Source organism: Benincasa hispida, chromosome 1 (genome assembly GCF_009727055.1).
Source record: "Benincasa hispida cultivar B227 chromosome 1, ASM972705v1, whole genome shotgun sequence".
NCBI classification, from domain to species: Eukaryota; Viridiplantae; Streptophyta; class Magnoliopsida; order Cucurbitales; family Cucurbitaceae; genus Benincasa; species Benincasa hispida.
In genome coordinates, this window is record NC_052349.1 from 89,034,069 (window position 1) to 89,049,409 (window position 15,341).

Sequence of the window (15,341 nt, forward strand, 5' to 3'; positions counted from 1 at the left end):
TTAAATTAATTTTAACACAAATTCATCTTCATATATTAAATCATATTAATATATTTTCTCCAATTCTATTTGATTCTAATTTGAACATTTCAAATTAACTTTATCACACTTCTAAAGCTAATCCATTCTGAAGCTAGTAGGGGACCTCATGGACCTACAGATCACGGGCTCCAACCGATCCGAGATTAATCAGCTAAACTCATTAGACCGATCTAACCCTCATTCGTTAACTAATGGTCACTCCACTAAAGTCCATAGTTAAACTCCCCTCATTGTAGATATATTATGTCCACTCGATATAACCATGATTAGTAAGTTAACCCTTCACAGGTTGTTCGATAATAACGGTTGAGTTCAAAATATCTATTTTACCCCCGAATACCTCTTATTCCTTAAGTCCCTACTGATTCCCTATAATGAACAATTTGTTTTGTGATCTAATCACTCGAAAAACCGAGAGTCCCTCTCATTGAATGCATTGAGGGCAGCGCATCCTTATTCAAGCCCCAGTAATCAGCACTTAAAGAACAACCTCTCTACTATCCTAAGCAGGTAGAGTGAATTACCCGCACCCTATACCCTAGCTATTATCCGCACCCCAAAGCCGGTAGTCAATTGAGACCGGCGCCGTTTTTGTCAGCTCCCTATATATCCTTTCCTAATAGACAAAAATTCTTTACAAGGGTCACACCAAGTATTAAATCGCATATGAAAAAACTTAAGTTTGGTGCATAGTTATCATAATTGGTCAAGACTCAAGTGTATGTTAAAGAGATCTCAAAATCCCTCTAACGACCAAACGCCCTGATTTATAAAATAAACTCCGATGTTCTTTATAACATGTTAGGGAACAAATCTGTATATCAGAACAATAGAAGTGACGACGCTCGACTCATATTCATGTAGTTTAAAAAGGTCATTCATAGGAAATTCTCTTTCATAGATACACAGATATACTACACGTATTTCTGCACTATATTTTCAAAATGGTCACACCTCCAACCACCTCATAAACTATTTCTCCGTCTAAAACTTTACCGGATGAAACGTAATAATTATGAGTGATCACTCCTTGAGTGTTGTAAAATGTATTGGGTGACCAGAACTCTAATACTAAATTTTGTCTCGCACAAACAATAAAAAATGTAGAGGTCAGAGGGTGCGTAATCCAATAGTTGTTACCAGAATAAGGTAATAATCATAACCATTAATATCCATCGATATATAACCTGTCATCAGCCTCATGTATTATTATGACAAACTATGTTTCACACTTCGAACACTGATCCACGCTTGTTTTATAGTTATGTCTCACAAATCATTTTATATATTGTTTCATATGTTTACTCCATCACAAATATTGTCACATGAGACTCTTGCCTCAAGGATATTAATTATGGTATCTCTATATCAATATTTTCTGTCATAAAGATATTAATTAATACTAAATCAACACAATATGAAGATGCGACCATTCAGTTTGATATTTCAGAATACATATAAAGGCTACTCAAAGCGTATTACATAAATCTCGAATAGAGTTTTTAAAATCTAGAGATTTTAAAGGACTAACCCAAACAGTTAAATTCTTATCTCTCACATGTATACAAAATCTTCAATATAGTATGTATAAACCATATATACTCTCTGAGACATGGAATAATCTGTTATTAAAATACTCTCTAAAGAGTTAGTATTAAATATTATTATCGTTAATTCATTTATTTCTTTTGAAGAAAGAAACAATGCATTAGTCAAACCTAGCTACAATTTTCTCTCCTGCTTAGTGAGGTATTCAGAAACCTCATATATTAAAGGAGTTTCTCAACCAATCAAAATGTAGTTACAAAAATATACTCTTTTGATTATTTAATATTTCGTACACATTTTTTGGCATGGTCGATCCTCTCACGCATTGTCAAGTTTATCCAGTGAAGAAAAAAACTATTTGATATGAACTCAAAAATATTTGACTACTATTTTAGAGTAAATAGGTATAATTTGATAATAAGGATTCTTAAAAAGTATTTATCTGTTCTAGACAATCCAATACAAATAGATCTTTTCTAGTACTCTATGTATGTTACGTCATAATTTTCTCAAACCAACATATTGGATGACTCCAGGAGCCTTTTCCATTATATACAAGAAATATATATAATACAATAAGAAACAACATTTTAAGTATACAAAGGTTAACATCTACTAAGAGGAAGAAAAACATGAAGATGAATAAAAAAACAACATTAAGCCCATCTATTTTCAAAGTCAAAGGAAATACTTGATGTGTTCCATCAATTTTGTAGATTTTCTCTTCATGAGATTCGAAGAAGTCAGCCACATCCAAAATTGTCATATGGGATGGGTCAAATATTCTTATCTTGGTATGCAAATTTTGGCTTCCACATTTTTTCTCTTTTCCTTCAGGAATGCTTGATAGAGATCAAAACTAAGTGTTTTGACGTACGATATGTACGTGACCAATGCCCAATCATTCCACATTGGAAGCATTTATTTTCAAACACTTTTTTAACTTATTATCTTGTGAAGCTTTCTTTTGTGATCATAGTTTTTATGGTGATTCTTTTGAAATTTGAATGATTATATTATGACCATCACAAAAATAATTATTATTTTTTCCTTTTTCATGGTTCATGACCTCGACTACGATTATTATTAAAATTCATAAGCAGATTCACTTCAGGAGATGATGTCATCCCGATTTGGTCGAGATTCATGATGATTTTTCTATCAGTTAATAACTCGTTAATATTGTTGTCGGACATGAGAAGACATGATTAATTAAGTTCTATAATATTGTTTAAAAACCTTTCTCTCGAATATTACTGCTAAAGGAGTATTATTCAAGACATAAAATGTTAGAAAATTTATCTCTTTGAACATACTCAAATACACATCAATAATTTTATTTCTCCCCCATAACAACAGTTTCAAGCTGATTTTAAATAAATATAGAGGTTATAATCAATTTATTGATTTGAAATTTTGTATGCTGAATCTCATATCTAAGAGTTCCATGAGTGCGTTCGAAATCGCTCTTCGATCTACACTGTGACCAAAATACAAACATTATACACTTAACACATACAGTATGCAAAATAAACTCTAATTAACAGGCATGTTATGAACAAGATAATAAACAAAGGGAAAGAGTGTCATACAAAAATTGAAAGACGTTCTTCACACTTCAGCACTCCAAAGCAGCGGATACCTTCCAATATTAGATATTAAATTAATTAGAATTATTTAAATTATTTAAATAATTATTTATTAATTTTATTAGAAAATTAATTTTTGAAATTAATTTGTAAAATTAACAAATTTTTATTTTAGAAATAAAATATGTTTTTAAAATCAAAATGGATTTTGGAAATTGAAAATTACACAAAAACTTGAAAAAATTGGTTTTTCAATTCATCTTCAAGTAGCTTACAAAGAACCCACCACCTCCTTCTTTGCTTTACTCCAAGCATGAGCTGCATCCCATGCAATACATCTCTTTGCATGATAGTCTACAATATATTGAAGAGATTGGAGTGAAGAAAAGCATGAGAACCGACTGAATTTTTAATGAAAAATTCGAATGAAGAAGGTGTTCTTCAATGGGTTCGGTTCAGTGAGCTTTCTCCATATTCCCTTTGATTCCAGCTTATTTTGAGTTCCACAACTCAATCTAGAGCACCAAGAGGATAGTAGAGAAGATCTTATGGTGGTCTACACAAGGAATCAGAGGATTTTGCAGCTGAAAATGGAGATTTTGTTGGTTCAGCCAAGGTATGTTCATGAAATCCATTATACTCTATTTTTAGCATTTTTTTTCAACCAAAATTAATGAATTAAAGTGCTTATGGATCCTGATTTCTTCCGCTGCGTGAAGGTGTCGATCCAACAAGAACAATATGGAGTATCTTTATATCATATCTACTATCTCATATGAAAAACATATACTGGAAGAGTTGCTTGCTTTATCTTCCAGATTATATAATACTCATATACGAGTAATTACAACATATACAATAATGAATCTCAAGTTCATAAATTCAGACATATTTACAATTTGGTATGACAAATTATGTTATCCAGGGTCTATAATGATGAGGAAAATTATTGAGAATTCAAATGGACACCCACTGAAGAGCCAGAAGATTCATCAATCTAATGAATTATCGTGTGATACTTGCTCTCAAGGCAAATTAATCATTAGACCATCACCAGTCAAAGTGGAGACTAAATCACCTGCAATTTCTAGAACGAATTCATGGTGATATATGTGAACTTAATAACCCACCAAGTGGACCATTTATATATTTTATGGTATTAATAGACGCATCCAACAAATGATCACACGTATGTTTATTATCAAGTCGAAATCTTATTTTTTCAATATTACTTGCTCAAATAATTAAGTTAAGTGGACAATTTTCTAATTATACAATTAAAATCATTCGTTTTGATAATGCTGGTGAATTTACATCCCAAGTTTTTGATAATTATTGTATATCAATGGGATAAGTGTTGAACATCCTGTAGCTCGTATTCACATACAAAATGATTTACAGAATCATTCATAAAGCGTTCACAGTTAATTGAAAGACCATTGCTAATGAGAGCTAAACTTCCTACATCTGTATGGGGACATCCTATTTTGCATGCAACGTCACTTGTACGCATTAAGCCATTATCTTATCATAAATACTCACCGTTACAATTAGCTTATGACCATGAGTCAAATATTTTCCATTTGAGAATTTTTGGATGTGCAGTATATGTTCCAATTGCTCCACCACAACGTACCAAGATGAGTCCTCAAAGGAGGTTAGGAATATATATTGGATATACTTCTCCATCAATTATCAAATATCTTGAACCCTTGATGGGTGATGATGTATTTACTGCACGATTTGCTGATTGTCATTTGAGTGAGACAAATTTTCCAACATTAGGGGGAAAAATTGAGAAGTTGGAAAAAGAAATTACATGGAATGCATCGTTATTGTCTCAGTTAGATCTCCATACAGATCAATGTGAACTTGAAGTTCAGAAGATAATTCATTTGCAAAATATAGTAAATCAATTATCAGATACATTTATAGATGCAAAGAAAGTAACTAAATCACATATACTAGCTACAAATATTCCATAAAAAATTGATATCCCAACACAGCAAGTTGTCACTAATGAGTTTGGAACACGCCAGAAGCGTGGTAGGCCAGTGAATTTCAAAGATAAAAATCCTTGAAAAAGAAAAAAATTAATAGTTAAAAAGACTTGTTGAGGATGTAAATACCCATGAAGAAATTCACGATACGACTAATAAGGAAGATGGAATACATAAAGATAATAATGAGATTTCAATAAACTATGTCATAACAAGAAAAAGATGGAACTGAACTCATATAGTTATTGACAACATTTTTGCGTATAATGTTCCTCTTGGTATTATATCTAAAAATGAGAATTCTGAACAAAAATCTATTGAAGAAGGTTGTCAGAGAAAAGATTGGCTTCAGTTGAAAAGAAGTAATCGAGGTAGAACTAAACTCACTTGCAATACGTCACATTTTTGGACCAGCAGTTCGAACACCAGAAGGTGTCAAATCTGTGGGATAAAAATGGGTATTTGTGAGAAAAAGAAATGAAAATAATGAGGTCACAAGATATAAAGCAAGACTAGTTGCAAGGTTTTTCACAAAGACTTCATATTGATTATGAGGAGACATATTCTTTGGTAGTGGATGTAATTACACTAAGGTATTTAATTGGTTTGACTGTATATGAAAATCTGGACATGCATCTTATGGATGTAGTCACAACATATTTATATGGATCTCTTGATAATGATATTTATATGAAAATCTAAGAAGGATTTAAGGTACCTGAAACATATAAATTAAATTCTCGGGAATTGTATTCAATAAAGTCACAGAGATTTGAAACAATCAAAATGAATATGGAAGAATCAAGATGAATGTGGTATAATCACCTGAGTGGATATTTGTTGAAAGAAGGATATCAAAATAATCCAATATGTCCATGTGTTTTTATAAAAAAAATCATAGTCAGGATTTGTTATTATAACTGTATACGTTGATGACTTAATTATAATTGCTGAAGAGCTTTTAAAGGCAATAGAATATCTTAAGAAAGAATTTGAGATGAAAGATATTGGAAAAAAAAAGTTTTACCTAGGTTTGCAAATTGAATTTTTAACAGATAGGATATTTGTTCATCAGTCAACGTATACTGGAAAAGTTTTGAAAAGATTTTATTTGGACAAAGCACATCCATTGAACAAACTAATGGAAGTTCGTTCACTAGATGTGAAGAAAGATATATTTCAACCTTGAGATGATAATAAAGAACTTGGTCTTGAAGTATGATATCTTAGTGTAATTGGTGCACTTATGTATCTTGCTAATAAAACAAGACCAGATATTGCATTTTCAGTAAATTTATTAGCAAGATATAGTTCTTTTCCAACAAAAAGATATTGGAACAGAATTAAGCATATATTCCATTATCTCCAAGGAACGACTGATATGAGCTTGTTTTATTCAAATAAATAAGATTTGGATCTAGCTGGTTATGATTCTGGATATTTATCTGATCTACACAAAGCTAGATCTCAAACATGTTATCTATTCACATGTGGAGGAATTGCTGTATCATGGTAGTTAGTGAAACAGACCACAACGAGTACTTCCTTAAATCATGCTGAAATTCTTGAAGTTCATGAGGCTAGTCAAGAATATATACGATTAAGATCAATGACTCAACACATTCGCGAAACATGTGGTTTTTCTTTTAATAAAAATCTTCCAACAATATTATATGAAGACAACACAACGTGCATGTCCCAAATCAAAGAAGGCTATATTAAAGAAGATAGAACAAAACATACTTTATCAAAACTTTTCTACACTCATAATCTTGAAAAAATGATGACATCACTGTATAATAAATTTGTTTGAAAGATAATATGGCAGACTTATTTACAAAGGTGTTACTTATCGCAATCCTTGAAAAACTGGTGCACAACATTGGAATGCGGCGACTTAGAGATCTCAATGGATGTTTCCATGAGGGGGAGTAAATATACTTTTTATGAGTATAAATTATATGAAATATGTACTATTTTCCCTTCACTAGGATTTTTTTTTTTCCATTGGGTTTTTTAGTAAGGTTAACAAGGCATATTTAATATATATAATGAGCATGTAAGAGAGAGTATTATAAATATTATGATAATAGATGTCCATTAGATGCTCATGTTTAGTGTCAATTAACCATGTGTTATACCTTCATTTTCTAAAGTGTTGTCCATATGTCTCAACATTACATATTATTAGTGTTTACGTAATCCACTCCTACTTGTCAAATTGGTTATAAATAGTGACATTTGGTGAATTTTGGAAGACACACACATTGGGCAAAGTCTATGAAAATTGGAGAAAGTGGAGAATTTAGAGAAGTTTCTTATTTTATATTTTGTTTTGTTAATTTATTTTAATATTATATTTTATTGGTATCCGTATCTCTATTGTGTTCCTAAGTTCTAAACAACATGGACGATGTTTAAAGATGATGTCTTTTTTCTTAATAGAATAAGGATAGAGAGACTCGAATCATGTATTGATCACGAACACATCTATATATTATTTGAGTTATGCTCGTTTTAACATATTTAAAGAAGATAATAAATGGTTTAAATTAATTCATTTCTAACTATTTAAATTTTAATTGTATATTTTATAAGTCTCAGACGTTGTTTTTTAAATGACATCTAAGAAAAGGTGTAAATTAATGCATATATATAAGTTCATCGTTTGAATTATACTAATTACGCAAACTCCACAAGTTTTAAATGGTATAAAAATCCACAAGTTTTAAACGGTATAAAAAAAAAGGTGATCTCATTACTAATACTAGGCTTTGTTACGTGTCAACAAAACCACCCACATGCAAACAAATCCCCTCGAGAGCTCGACACCTAAGAAATTAAAAGCCCTCTCTTTTCTCTTCCCATTCATTCACATTACAAAAAAAAAAAAAAAGAAAAAACTCCTCAAATCTTAAAATCACAATCCACAAAAATAAAAAAAAAGAAAAAAAAAAGAAAAAAAGAAAACAATAGAAAAAACCCGCCGGAAAAATGCAGCGGACGGCGAAGAGAACCGAGACTGAGGCTGTGGTGGAGAAGAAGGTGAAAGATCTGATGGGGGAGAAGAGGCGGCTGGTGGAGGTGCCGTACACCGCCTCTCTTGCTCAAACAATGAACGTTCTAGTTGCCAACCGTGTCGTGGCGGTCCCTGTGGCGGCGCCACCTGGCCATTGGATTGGCGCCGGCGGTTCCATGATCATGGAGTCTGATAAACGGACTGGGGTCCTAAGAAAGCATTATATTGGGATGGTCACCATGCTTGATATCTTGGCTCATATTGCTGGCGACGATCAGGACCACGATCACGACGGCGGTCATGATCTGCTCGATATTGATCGAAAGATGGCGGTTCCGGTATCCAACATTATTGGACATAATGTTGAAGGTTTGAGTCTCTGGACTTTGAATCCCAACACCAGGTAGGTGTGGATGGATGTAAATTCTTATATATTCTATTTTTTTTTTTTTTATTACGAGAGATCGAATCACTTATTTTTAATTTTTTTTTTTATTGCTATCACAAATTATATGTCTAGATGTTATATGAAATGACCATTCTTAATTTTGTTGGGATAATATTTTAATTTGGTATTTTGACATTTTTAAATATAGGTTTTCTAAAAAGAAAACAAATTTTTATTAGGTTGTGACTTGTGATCACGTTTGTTAACATATTTGGATCAACTCGAATAAATCATCATAGCTCAATTGAGATCAAATATGAAACTATCGAGTTCAGGTTTGTCCTCACTCACATGTGCTTCAAAATATGTGTACTTTGTACTAAAGCTTGTTGGATGACAATTTCAATTTCATGGTTAGTTTTTCGTTTAGGAAATTTATGTAGCCCCTTTTTCCCCCCTATTTCTTTAGTATAGTTTTCACTATATAAACAATATTTTGAATTTTGAATCAAATTTTAAAAAATAAATAAATATTTGGGAACTAAAAGAAATAATCTTTAAAATCTAATTTTTATTTTTAAAATTTGACTAAGAATTTAGATGAAAACAGAATATATGAAAACTTCGAAACAATTTTAGAAATAGAAGAACTCCAAAAAAAAAAAAAAAAAAAAAAAACTGTCCTAAAGATGATATGTGAAAACTTGAACAATTTTAGAAATAGAAAAACTCCAAAGGGTTATGAAATAGACCTTAGTTTTTAGTTCTTTATTTTTGAAAATTAATAAGTTTAATATTTTACTATGACGCTATACATTTTGAAAACTAATAGATTTTTTTTTTTGAATGTGCTATTAATTCGATTTCTTTTCTTAAGAAAGATCAAAATCATACCATGAAAGAATCACACTAGAAAGAAATGAAATGAAATGATTGTGAAAAACACACTTAATTTTCAAAAAACAAAAATAAGATTTTAAATCTATTTATCTCTTTTAACATTTTTTAAACATACCTAATTGGGAATTTTGAAAATCCATTGGGATTAATGATCAAAATATCAATAATTATGAACTACTATTTTTCACATCTTGCTTAAATGCAAGTTTCTCTATTCATTAAAACTAAAATAATGTTTCAATTAGAAATTTACTAGACAATTTACAATGTTGAGTAGTAATTGGATAACACACTGATTCTTGATCTGCTCTCATAGCATATTAGATTGTATGGAGATATTCAGCAAGGGGATCCACCGAGCGCTGGTTCCCGTGGATGGGCAGGTCGAGGAGGCCGTAGGCGTTGAGCTGGTCGAATCAGCGTCGAGTTATAGGATGCTGACCCAGATGGATGTGTTGAGGTTCCTAAGAGAAAAAGTGCCAGAAATTGAAGGGATTTTGAGGCTAAGTGTGAAGGAAATGGAAGGGATGATCAATGAGAATGTTATGGCCATTACAGATAAAACTAAAGTTATAGAAGCAATCAAGTGCATGAAATCTAGTTTTCTCAATGCAGTTCCCATTGTTGGAAGTACTCAGCTCGGCGGCGATCAACAAAGTCATGCACAACTTTTTACCGTAAGTCAAATTTCTTTTCATTCTTGAGTTGGAACCTAATATCTTTTTTGTCTGAATACTTGTTTGGGTTTTAGAAACACACCATATTAGATAAACAAAGGTTCCATCTTTTTTTTAAGAAAAATATACTTTCATTGCCAAAGTATGTGAGAAACATATGGCAAATTACAAGAGAGCAGACAAGTTAAGTGCAATAAGGAGTTATAGTTGAGGTTAGTATCTATTTGATTCGTGAAGTTTCAAAATGAATACTTTAGGTGACGGAGGTTTGTATAATGTTTCTGAATAGTCTCTAGGTTAATTTGACCGTTAGTTGACTAATGGAAAAGTTACATGATGTGTTGAGCGGATAATTTTGAAATGAGATGGCAGGTTGACAATTTCATGTGGTTTCCATGAAGGGGAGAAAGAAAGGAGAAGGGAGAGAGAAAAAGAAAGTGAAGAAAAGAAAACCCACTTAATATAGAAAATAATAAATGACCACTTCATTTAAAATTATCAACTCAACATAGTATTTTCTTAAACGGCGGAAGCTAAAGTGTTCAATATGAAATTTAAAGGACAAATTATTAGATATTAATCTCAAACTTCGGGATCAAGAGTGCATCTCATCCTTTACTTTATAAAATTTTGAAATATCTTTCCTATTTCTCCATCTTTCTAAATTGTGAGAGATATATATATATATATATATATATATATTATCTTTTTAATGTGAGATGAGATTTTCAACATGCTCTTAATTACTATTTGATATATTCTTTTGATAAGTCTCTTTTTAATAATTTTTAATTTAAGATTGATTTTTTAAAAAAATGAACATCCAAAATTATTATCTTATAGGTAAATTTTTCTTGGCATTTCACATGTAAAAATGAATTTTTTTTTTTTTTTTTTTTTTTTTTTTATCCTTTTATGACATTCTTGAAAAACTTGAAAAAATGAGTAGAAAGGAAAAAAGATCTAGAATTTATTGAAAACATGAAACTAGAAATAGAAACATTAATGCACGTGACCGCTCGAGTTCTCTCAGGGAAGAGGAAAGAAACTAGTAGGGACATTTTCAGCGACAGATCTAAGGGGGTGCCAGCTCGCGACGCTGCAGTTGTGGCTACACGAGACAGCGCTAGACTTCACTGAAACAAGAGGAAAGAAACTAGTAGGGACATTTTCAGCGACAGATCTAAGGGGGTGCCAGCTCGCGACGCTGCAGTCGTGGCTACTCGAGACAGCGCTAGACTTCACTGAAACGGTCCGAAAGAGTCCACTGTTTGAGGGGACAGCGGTGGCTGTGAGAGAGCTGGTCACGTGCCGGCCAGAAAGTTCATTGGAGGAAGTAATGGAGAAGGTAGTGTCAAACCATGTGCACAGAATTTGGGTAACTGATGAACATGGTTTGCTTCTTGGCCTAGTCTCCCTCTCAGATATGATTAGAGTGATAAGGCTTTCACTTCTTTCTCAACTCGAAAGCTAATAACCTTCTTCCCCCTCTATTATCATAATATATATGTATATGTCTAGTTCCTTGTTTTTGCACATGTATGTTCTGTTCATATTTGTTTTCATTAAGGTTGTATGGTTTTTTGTGGGGGAAACTGTTATTTGTTTTCTTTTTGCAAACTATGTTGTGGGGATTTTGTTGTGCAGATCTGTTCGACTTGGGGGCGCAAGGTATTTTTGTATTATTGTTCACTCACCTCTTTCGGATTCAATAAATGTAATATGAGAAATGATTTAAAATTTTTATGATTCATTCAATGAGCAAGATTTCAAAAGAATGTATAAGGTTAAAGTACAGGTTAAAATGATTGTTATCATATTTGAAATCATTTTGAAATGCATTTTTACCACTCAAAATTAAGTTAATGTTTAATATTGTTGGAGTGACCCATAATTATTCGGGTCCATGGGCCATGGGTTTGGGAAGAAGGTACAAATATGAGAACTCTCCAAGGAAGTTGCAAAAGTGGTTAGAATGGTGGTCAAGAATCTCTCTCTATAGCTGCCCCTGTCCATTTGTCCGTTCAAGTTTTACATTTGGATAGACGATAAACAATACATTTTTTTTTCTCAATGGTGATCAAGTTTGGAAAGGTGTTTCCAGATCTGTTCAAATTGGAGTCATTCATTATCATTATGGTCTAGAAGCCGTTGATCTTCTTCGAGTAATGTCGGATGGATTCCAAGTTGGATCCAAAATTTGATTTTTCTGTGTTTGTTTTTTGTCATTATTTACAAGCTTTCAGTGCTACTCCTTATTCTATGCTTTTACATTCTGATCTCAATGGTAGAAACTTATGCTTCAAAACTCTTAGGATTCATTAGATATGCGTTAGTGAATAAGTTTGGGGGAACTTTGTTTTCAAAACATTTCTTGAATTGATCATGTATGTAAGGTTCATTTCAAACCTGTTTTACAAAATTTTTCTAAGACACTTTTGTAACTCGTTTTAAGTAATAATAATCTTGCTGCTCTTAATGTGGGAGAAGTTTGAGCTATACACATATTTCAATCAAAATAATAATAATGATAAAAATAGTAAAACAATTTTCTTGTCATTATAAGGAAAATCTGTTAAGAGTTTAATTGAGAATGATACCTACTCGTAGTTGGATGATTTACATGAGATTCATACGGATGAACTAAAACAAAGGTGGATCATTAAGATCGATGAAAAAAATGAAAATAAATAAATTATGCAACCCCAATGTCTAGGTCAAAAAGAAAAGTCTAGTCAAGGCAAGAGTTAAAGTTGTGAAGGAAATTCACTCGAAGTCAAGTCCAAATGAAAGTAGGTAAGTTGGATGATTTGTATGATTTGTATGATACCTATGCAGGCAAGTCCAAATGAAAGTAGGTAAATCTAAATCAACGCACAACTATTTATAAATAAATTTATAAATAAATGGTTATAAAAGTGAGTAAAGAGAATTTTTTAGAAACAAAAATATATGGAAATGAATAAAGGTGTTTTGAGAATAAGCTTGTTGCATTAAATTTAAGAAATATTCCTTAAACGAGTGAATAAAACTTTGAAACTAGTTGCTAATCTATGTGTCTTGAACTTGGAAGTATGATGAGAGGTTGTGTTAACGCATTAAGGAAGTTGAGTTCTATGCCGATAACTCTAAGTAATGTTTGAGGACAAGCATTATTCTAAATTTGGGGGTGTGATAACTTGTAGAAGTACAAGTTATTGTGACTTCCTATTTAGAATAATCAAGGAAATTCAAGAGAAAATGCATTAACTTAAGAAATAAATCATGTAAAAAGGTCAAACTCGCATTTGGTACTTACAAAATTTATTAATCCTGAAATATTTAAGTTTAATATCTTTAAACGCAATATTTTAATACAAAAGAAGCAGAAATGTCAAAGGAAACGTTGCAGCTATTGGACGCAAAAGTATCATATCAACTTAATCTTGCATGCAAAGAAGAACCATGCGTTGTAGGGAATCATGAAGAAAGGAAAAATGACAAACACAAGGGATGGACGTATGTCCAATCACCAAAGTCATGAGCTGATTTGAGACAGATGCGTCAGAAGCAATGAACTTGTGACGTGATGAAGTCGGCGTAGCAGGACATGAAATTAAATGAAAAGGTGTCAGATAATTATTGGAAAGAAGCTGAGGAACTTCCTTTTGACGCCTATAAATAGACCAAATTCCACACGGATAAAAATTTATGACTCTCAACAAGAGAATGGCCGAAGCTCTATCTAATTCCCTCCTCCATTGTCTTTAACCTCTCAATCTTATCTTTGAGGAATTCGGAGTGAGAGTTCAGTTTTCATCTCTAATTAGAGGAAGAGTTCCATCAACTTCCATCGCCAGCAACATTGAAACAACTAACCACCAAAGCCAAAGGGACCAAGAGATTGGCAACATGCCATTTCTATCTCTGAACATTTATTTTGTTGCTACTTAGAGTTTGTATTGAGATACTGAGATTGAGAGATTCTTTATTTTAAATATAAAACTATGAATTCAAACCTTTCTTATCCATCCATATATTCACCTCTCTATACCATGAGCTGCTAAATTTTTAATGGGTTGGGAAGAATAAACTAACATTCTCATAAGTTTTGTATAAGTTGAAGTTCATCTTGTTTGATATGTATTTAATCTATTGCTTGAATTTATCTGATCAATCGATTTAAGTAGAAATGGCTAACTCTCTCGAGAGTAAGTAGCTGTGGAACTCATTAAACAAGGGAAGAAGTGTCTTTAGAGATAAAGTTAACCTTTTGTCCATACTGAACTTGAGCATACATCTTAGAGATAAGGTTATGTGGCTAAAACACCGAGAGATACTGAATTTTAATACATTAGAGACATGAACAGATACTTGTGCATTTCTTAGATGAATATTAGTGGACCTTTTCAACTCTACTTTATAAACTGGTTTTCTATCACTCCACGCAAGTTGTTTCGTTGTTGCATATCCTTCATTAATTCAAATCATTCACATTGTCACTGGATCAACACTCACTTTCATAGTCAACACATCACCTTTATTTCTTTTCTTTATTTTCTTCACATAAAACACTCATAATTTATTTGATTAACCTTTTCCTATGTCCATTTCATCTATAAAGTTCAACATCTACTTTCAGTTACAAGTTCCTGTGTTTGACCTTGGTTCTCACTAAGACACCTTCATTAAGTTTATACTTGGGCTTAATTTAGGAAAATGTGAAGGTGTTGAAAATTTTTTTAGTTGACTTTATATTTTTCTAAGGTAGTAGTTTTTGTAGATGTCTCAAACAAAGTCTTAACATCTGTTTGTGACAACATATTATCTTCCTGCAGAATATTTTGCTTATCTGAAAATATTTGGCTATAATATTTTTTCCGATTTTTTCCTTTATTGAAGTGCGACCTTTCTATTCTAAATGAGGATTTGTTTCCTTTCTTGGATTTAATATTTAAAGAGAATTATGATGCCCATTTAGGTCATTCATATTTTGTTTTATTGAGCAAGACGATTTCTGTTCCACGATCGAATTGTTCTACATTTTGTCCTTGCTCGTTGCTCACTATTTTGATGTGCAAGTTTTTCATCCGCTGAAGTGCAACACTTCGAAGTAAATCACAGTCTTAGGAGGAACCTAAGTCATTGCTACCAAAAAGGAATTCTTAGTCTTAGGGGGAGCTTAAGACTCAACTGTGG

At 32.0% G+C, this 15,341-nt stretch overlaps 1 protein-coding gene across 2 annotated transcripts; it reads left to right on the forward strand.

Annotated features, from left to right (window-relative positions):
* The first annotated feature begins 8,115 nt into the window (after window positions 1-8,115).
* On the forward strand, window positions 8,116-11,646 carry LOC120069702 (SNF1-related protein kinase regulatory subunit gamma-like PV42a). 2 transcript variants are annotated; one of them, XM_039021499.1, is made up of 4 exons: window positions 8,116-8,601; window positions 9,803-10,163; window positions 11,197-11,322; window positions 11,425-11,646. In XM_039021499.1, exons 1-4 carry the CDS (start codon window positions 8,174-8,176, stop codon window positions 11,635-11,637), a joined length of 1,128 nt encoding a protein of 375 aa, XP_038877427.1. In that variant the 5' UTR covers window positions 8,116-8,173; the 3' UTR covers window positions 11,638-11,646. The 2 variants fall into 2 exon arrangements, with proteins under 2 accessions (XP_038877427.1, XP_038877421.1); XM_039021493.1 differs by having other exon boundaries at window positions 8,162-8,601; window positions 9,803-10,167; window positions 11,294-11,646.
* Window positions 11,647-15,341: the final 3,695 nt, after the last annotated feature.

Coding starts and splice junctions, on each gene's coding strand:
- LOC120069702 (XM_039021493.1), top strand. CDS start 8,174: ATGCAGCGGACGGCGAAGAGAACCGAGACTGAGGCTGTGGTGGAGAAG. Junction 8,602..9,802: donor ACTTTGAATCCCAACACCAG/GTAGGTGTGGAT, acceptor CTGCTCTCATAG/CATATTAGATTGTATGGAGA. Junction 10,168..11,293: donor TGCACAACTTTTTACCGTAA/GTCAAATTTCTT, acceptor AGACAGCGCTAG/ACTTCACTGAAACAAGAGGA.